Genomic DNA, 7,347 nt, shown 5'->3' on the forward strand with positions numbered 1-7,347 from the left:
AAAAAAAAAAAATGGCCAGTAGAAAGACATACGTGAAAGTTGATCTTATTGAAAAAAAAAAAAAAAAACTATTGGTATTATTATTATTATTGCTAAAGAGGTAAATTAAGGATATTGATCGACGACAACAACAACTTTCCCCAGAATAACAGGTGTTTAATTGATGTTTTTTTTTAATATTTTGATTAATTAAATTTATTATTAACTCGTTTAATAAATTTAATAAATAAGTTTTTCTTGATTATTTATTTATTTATTTTTTTCGTCAAATTTTGGCGGTCGTCCTACGAATTTTTTTTTATTTATTTCGCTTCCTGTTTTCAAAAAAATTTTTTTATTTAACTTCCTTTTCGTTACAGGGACAAAATGGCGGCCGCACGTTATTACCTCGTAAATATTAAATCATTATAGGAAAAAAAAAAGGATGAACCGCAGCAAATTTTTTTTTTTTTTTTTGCTGCTTTCGTTTCGAAAAACCATTATTCGAATTTTAAATGATGTTAATTAATTAATGGTTTTTTTTTTTTAAATGTGCGACAAAGTCGATACTTTAGCGAAAATAATTTATAATAATAATTTTATTATTATTATTAAAGACGAAGAAAAAAAAAAAAATTTTTAGTCGAGACGGAATTAATTACATGTTGCCTAATTTCATATAATAAGCAATCGATCGATCACATTAAAAAAAAATTTAATATTGAACTCGTTGGTAATTTTCCCCATTCGAAACCCAATAATTATCGATCGATCGATCGATTTATCGGTTTTATCGCCTTAAATGATTTGTCATAATGTTAATAATAATTTTTTTTTTTTTTAATAGGTGATTTATCACAAAATGGGGATAGAATAATGGTTGCAGAATTTGCCGTACGAGAAGTATGTTCGCCGGTGAACGGCGAAACAACCTGCATCACAATGCCTGGTAGCGAAGGACATAGTAACAGTAGCTTAGACAGTCATTATTCAAGAGAAGAATTTGCCCACAACGATCCGAGAGTTTCACCCTCGTCCGGAAACGCGGATTCATATGCCCAACAATGTGAAATATCAAATGGTATAAAACGAAAGGATTTTTTCTCGCAGAGAAAACAACGGGAATTCATACCCGATAATAAAAAAGATGACAGTTATTGGGATAGGAGACGTCGTAACAATGAAGCAGCGAAAAGATCTCGGGAAAAACGTCGGTTTAACGATATGATACTCGAAACTCGAGTCGTCGAACTATCGAAAGAAAATCACTTGTTGAAAGCTCAACTCGCTGCTATAAAAGAAAAATTTGGAATAAGCGGGGACAATATAATTAGTGTTGAGCAGGTAATGGCAGCTTTTCCGAGTAACGAACAAGTTATAAGTCAAACAAAACGAGTCAAATTAGTCGGATCATCCCCAATATATCCTCCTTCCTCTAGTACGAATCCATCTCCGTTGATGAGAGCTCCGCCTTCAAATCATCCGATTCATCTTTTCCCGATTCAACAGCCACCTGTCGTGAACGAAACAAACTATCCTCCAGCGGAACCGGAAACTTTCCCACAACCCTATTCGTATCCGCTACCATCACTTCTTCAACCCCAATTGGACGTCGCAAACAACAGCGTTTTGAATTTGAGCTGCGATAGATCGTCTCACAATCAGCCCTCGCCTCCTCCTTGTCCTTGCGACAACGGATGCGAAAGCGGCGATGAAAATTCTCAACCGTTGCCACTCACATTAACGAGTCCGGCACCGGGTCCGAGCAACAGCCTTCCACACAAACTCAGACACAAATCTCGAATCGGGGATAAAGATGTTGCATCGGCATTGCTTTCGTTGCAAACTATCAAACAAGAGCCCGGACCCTTGTCGAGTCCGCCATGGGATGGAGAAGGAAGCAGCGACGAACGCGATTCGGGAATATCTCTCGGAGCCGAATGGGCAGGACATCAAGAACCACCTCCGACGTCTCCGGATCGAGAACCGGAAAATGAATCCTCGAGCACGAACGGTGATGAACGCATGAAATCCGAACTGGCACGTCTCGCATCAGAGGTGGCTAATCTCAAAAGTTTTTTATCCATAAAAAAACCATTGCCGGGTTCCACGCTTTCCTCGATGGCCGTCTTATTGGGTCCATCGTGCACGCCACATCCTCACACGCCACAATGAGACCGTTAAATTTATCATCGATTTTTAATGTACAATTAAAAAAAAAAAATCAGAACAGAATCTCAAAAAAGAGAGTAAGTGATCAATGACGATGATAATGATAATAATTATGAAGAGAAAATTGTGACGTATGATTGATTAAGTGTTCTGTGTGTGAGAAAAACAAATCCAACAGACTTGAAATCCCGTCTTTGACGTTTTTTCTATTATTATTATTATTATTATTATTATTTTTTGTAATTTTAAAAAAAAATTTATTTATTTATTTATTCGAAATAGTCTATAACTGTAATTAAGTATTACTTAATAAACTTTTTTTTTAATATAAATAATAATTAATTAATAAGTAATTAAATGACAAACAAACAAACAAAAAAAAAATGGACCAAATATTTGCCTTCATTTGTGACTTTTATTTTTAAATAAGGTGTTTTGTATAAAAAAGTAATAATAATAATAATAAAAGGCTTTAAAAAATTTTCTATGATTGCTTTAAATATCGGTGCCAAACCATTATTAAAATTATTATTTTTTATATAGAAGAAAATAATAATAATGATAATAATAATAATAATGATTAATAAATAAATAAGAATGCACAGAGAGACTTTATTTATTTTTTTGTTGTTGTTGTGGCCAATTAAGCTATGTAAAACAATTAAATAAATATATATGTATGTATATTAATTATTATTATTATATTTTTATATATATATATATATGTATATATTTACATGAGTAATTTTTGGGGTCGGTGATTAAATAAATAAAAAAACCGGTTAAATTTTTTTTAAATAAATAAATAAAATTAATCATTTTGTTTTAAACGAATGCTTCGAAAAAAAAAAAAAAAGAAAATTTTCTCTTTCGTACAAACACACGTGCACGCACGTGCACGGATACACATGCAAAATGGTATTAAAAAAAAATTAATTTCAAAGTTCGTTCGAGACTCGAATAATTATTTATTTCGATATATTTCGATACGTTCGTTAATTAATTTGAATTTTATTTTCGTTATGGCGGTGCAAGGAAAAAAAAAATTTAGGGAATACGCGCGCGTACACGCACACGCACACGCGTAAATACGGGGCATACGCACACTCTCGAAAATATTTATTTATTTATTTTTTTTTACGATACTTGTTCGTCGTACTTAAATTAATTCTCAACGCACGCACGGACGCACACGCAATTCGATAATAATAATAATATTAATAATTATGAATAAATTACACGCGAATTTTTTAAATTTTAAGATCGATCGATCGATCAATCAATCAATCGATTTCCTAATAAATAACATAAAATACACACGCACACGCACGGCCATATTTAATTTTTTTTTATTTCCATTCACACGCATACGTACATAAGTAAATAAAAAAATTGTACAAATTATACATACATACATACATAGGACAAAAAAAAAAAAAAATTTATTTATGTGTAAATAATATCGAGTCACATATACAAAAAATAAACATAAAAAAAACATAATTTTTATAACATGAACAATGTTGTATAAAAACAAATAAAAAATTATGTTTTAATAAATATATATAAATATATATATTTATGTGTAAGTATCATATACTTAAAAATTATTTTTTTTATTATTATTAATTATTAATTAATTAATTATTTATTTGTTTAGATTAGATAAATTTAATCTTAATATTATTATTATTATTAATTTTATATATACAATATATATATATATATATATATATATATATATATATATATATATGAGTATACGTGTATAATATATAAATACCTGGTTAGGTTAATTATTATTATTATTATTAAATAAATAAATAAATGGGTTATTTTTTATATTTGAATGAATGAGCAAGAAATATACATATATATATAAATAAATTTTATTGAATAAAAAAAAATTATTATTATTATTGATAATTATAATTAAATTAATTATTGTTTTGTTATTATTATTATTATTATTATGACAATACATGAAGTGATATGGATAAAAAATTATTATTATTATTATTATGACATATTTTTTTTTTATAAAAAAATGATTTGATTCATATCAATGAATGTTATCATTTAATATTTTTTTTGTTGTTTAAATTTCAAAAAAATTCGTCTTTGATGATAATAATAATAATAAAAATAAATATGGCGGTCGTCGTTAAATTTAAAATTTGTTTTTTTTTCTCTCTCGTGTAAATTTATTTTAAATAATTATTATGATTATTATTATTTTTTTTTTTTTTTAAATAAAATAAAATAATTATAATGATGATGATTATTATTATTATCATAATGATGAGGTGGTCACGTGTTTTTATTATTATTATTATTATTATTAAATTAAAATGAATAAATGTTGTTATTGATTAATAAATGTTTTTTTTTTCATATTTATTTATTTATTTTTATTTTTTTGACTTCTTTAATTTATCACGATGACGTTTTCAATTTTTTTTTAATATGAAGTTTAAAAAAAAAGTTCGCGTACCTGAAACTCCCCAAATTAATAATAATAATAATAATTTTTTTTTTTTTAAGTCACGGGAAAAATATTTTAAGTGCTACGTCACACTTAGTTTAAAAACCAAACGTTAAATTAAAAGTAATTATTTTTTTTTATATTGTCCCGAAAAAACACAAAAAACAGGTACGGATGACGACGACGTACCTGGAATATTTTTATTACCAAAAAAAAAAAAAAATTAATAGTAAGTATTATTATCTCGAAATGAAGTTTATAAAAAAACGAAAAAAGAAAATTTTTTTTAAATCCAAATCTTTTTTTGTTTTATTTATCACGGATCGAAATTAAACATATTTCCTCCTCCCCCCTTCCACCTCCTCCTCCTTCTCCCACCATCACCTCCCCCTTTCCCCTCCCCCCACGAAAAGAAAAAAAAATCGTAATCCGTGCCAAATTTAATAAAAAAATAAAAAGTGTTAACGAGGTTTGAATAAAGTTAAGGTTATATAAACAAATTATTTTTTGGCTTTGAAACATTTTGAAAGGTTCAATGTTTTGCGAACTTCATTTTGACGTTTTCCCCTCCCTCCTGCTCCCCTCTCCCTCCCCACCCTCCGTTTCCCTCCCCTAGCGCTAATTATTATTATTATTATTATTTAAATCACAAAATAAATAAATAAATACAGATTTATCTACCGTATTTTTTCACATATGTACATTAAATCTTTTCTGTTTTTTTTTTTGGACATTATTTAATATTAATAATAATAATTATTATTATTAATTAAAATAAAAATGTCCGACATTATTTATTCATTTACACGAACCGACCTAAGTCAATGTGAAAGATGTGATATAAATAAATAAATAAATAATTTAAATGAATGTTCAACAAGGATGTGACCTGATTTTTTTTTTTTTTTTTAAATTTAAAACGTTTGCCTTTTTGATTGATTGATTGATTGATTTATCTTGTTGTTTATTTTGATGATATTTTCTTCAAATAAATCTACAACGGTTGTTTTATTTTAAATAATAAAAAAAAAACACAACCATTTTGTTTAAAATTAGAAAATTTTTTTAAAATTTTTTTTCTCAAAGGATTTTTGCATTTAAGAAAAAAAAATAATAATAATTTTTTATTTTATTTATTTATTTAACTACTTTCTCTTTATCTATGTTTTCATGTTAAATTTTTTATTTTACGATAATAATAATAATAATGATAAGTTTACGGTTTGTTTTATTATTAATAATATTTTAAATTAAAATAAATTGAGTTTAATGACTTATTTAGTTATGGATATTTAGAAAGTTTTTTAAATTTATTTATTTATATACACTTAAACTTTATGCACGTGTATAGTTTTTTTATTTTTTTCTTATTTGTGCATTTAAGTAATGACATAAAAACACAGTTTTTTCTTTTTTTTTTTTTTAAAGTTTGATAAAAAAAATGAAAAAACCATTTTGGGGAGAAAATTTATACTTGTAATTGGTGAAACTGTTTTTCTTTTTTTTAAATTATTATGTAAATTATTATTATTATTGATAAAAAAAAGGAAAATTTTATTGATTTTATTCATCAATTTCTTAAACTTTTATTAAAAAAAAAAATTCATACGTTGAAATATTTTATTTTTTAAAAAGTAAATCATGAATTTAATAAAAAACAAAATGGAAGTCGTTCGTTTATTTATTAAATATCACGGAGGAGTTTAGGAAAATATTTTAGAGTTTTAAATGTTTTATTTTCTATGAGAAAAAATTAAATTTTAATAATTTCTATCTTTTAAAAACAATTAAAAGTTAATTTATAAAATTTATAAAGTATTTGAAATTTCGTAACGGTCAAAAACCGTCGTATTTCTCTTCTTTTGTTTTATTATTCGATATATCGATGACGAATCGCGTTACTCATTCTATGAACCGTAGCAAAAACGTTTTGCGTTGAGTTAATTTCTTGGTAGTGTGCTATTTGTTTTATAATAATATTTGATTTTAATTTACAAATTTATAAATTTTACGGGTAAGTTATTAATTTTTGCATGGTTTATTATAAATATTATGTAAAATATTTATTTAAGACTCCGTGAGATATTAAATTTTTATTAAAACAAATTTTATTTTATTAATTTTAAAATTATTCATACATTTTTATTCGTCGGCCCATCCCATTTCAGTTAACGTGAACAATGTTTTACTATTTTTTTTTAAATAATAAAAATATTTATTTTATTTTTTTCAAGATATTCTATTCAAATTACTTTTAAATTCAATTACACGTTAATAATTTTACAAACGGCTTACATTTTTTTTGTCAATAAATTAGAAATTTGAGAGCCAAAATACGTTAGACGCCATCTTTTATTTTTTTTTTTTTATGTGGAATTCATTACTAATTTTAATTATGCTATCTTTATTAATTTCGTAATTAATTTATTGACGTGACAAAGTTCTAGATTTAAAGTTTAAATATATTTCTTTTTAACATGGGTATTTATACTATTTTATTATAACAAAACTTAGATGAAAACAGCTTTTCAAATTATTGTATTGCTAAATTCACAGTATTATTATTAATAATTACATAATAAGTCAAAGATAAATTGTAATTTATATAAAATTTATTTCTTTTCAGGTTAATATGCTATGATATAAAGAAAAAAATGATTAGAATTTTATTTAGTTTTTTATTTTTTCAATTAATAAGCTGCCAATTTAAT

At 25.3% G+C, this 7,347-nt stretch overlaps 1 protein-coding gene across 1 annotated transcript; it reads left to right on the forward strand.

The window, feature by feature from the left end:
• Positions 1 to 855: 855 nt before the first annotated feature.
• Phum_PHUM206750 (transcriptional factor nfil3/e4bp4, putative) lies at positions 856 to 2,154 on the forward strand (the record flags this gene model as incomplete). Its single annotated transcript, XM_002425490.1, has 2 exons — positions 856 to 1,002; positions 1,090 to 2,154. The coding sequence occupies 2 exons, from the start codon at positions 856 to 858 to the stop codon at positions 2,152 to 2,154; spliced, it is 1,212 nt and encodes a 403-aa protein (XP_002425535.1).
• Positions 2,155 to 7,347: the final 5,193 nt, after the last annotated feature.

This window comes from Pediculus humanus, genomic scaffold (genome assembly GCF_000006295.1).
Source record: "Pediculus humanus corporis 1103172107559 genomic scaffold, whole genome shotgun sequence".
Taxonomy (NCBI): Eukaryota; Metazoa; Arthropoda; class Insecta; order Psocodea; family Pediculidae; genus Pediculus; species Pediculus humanus.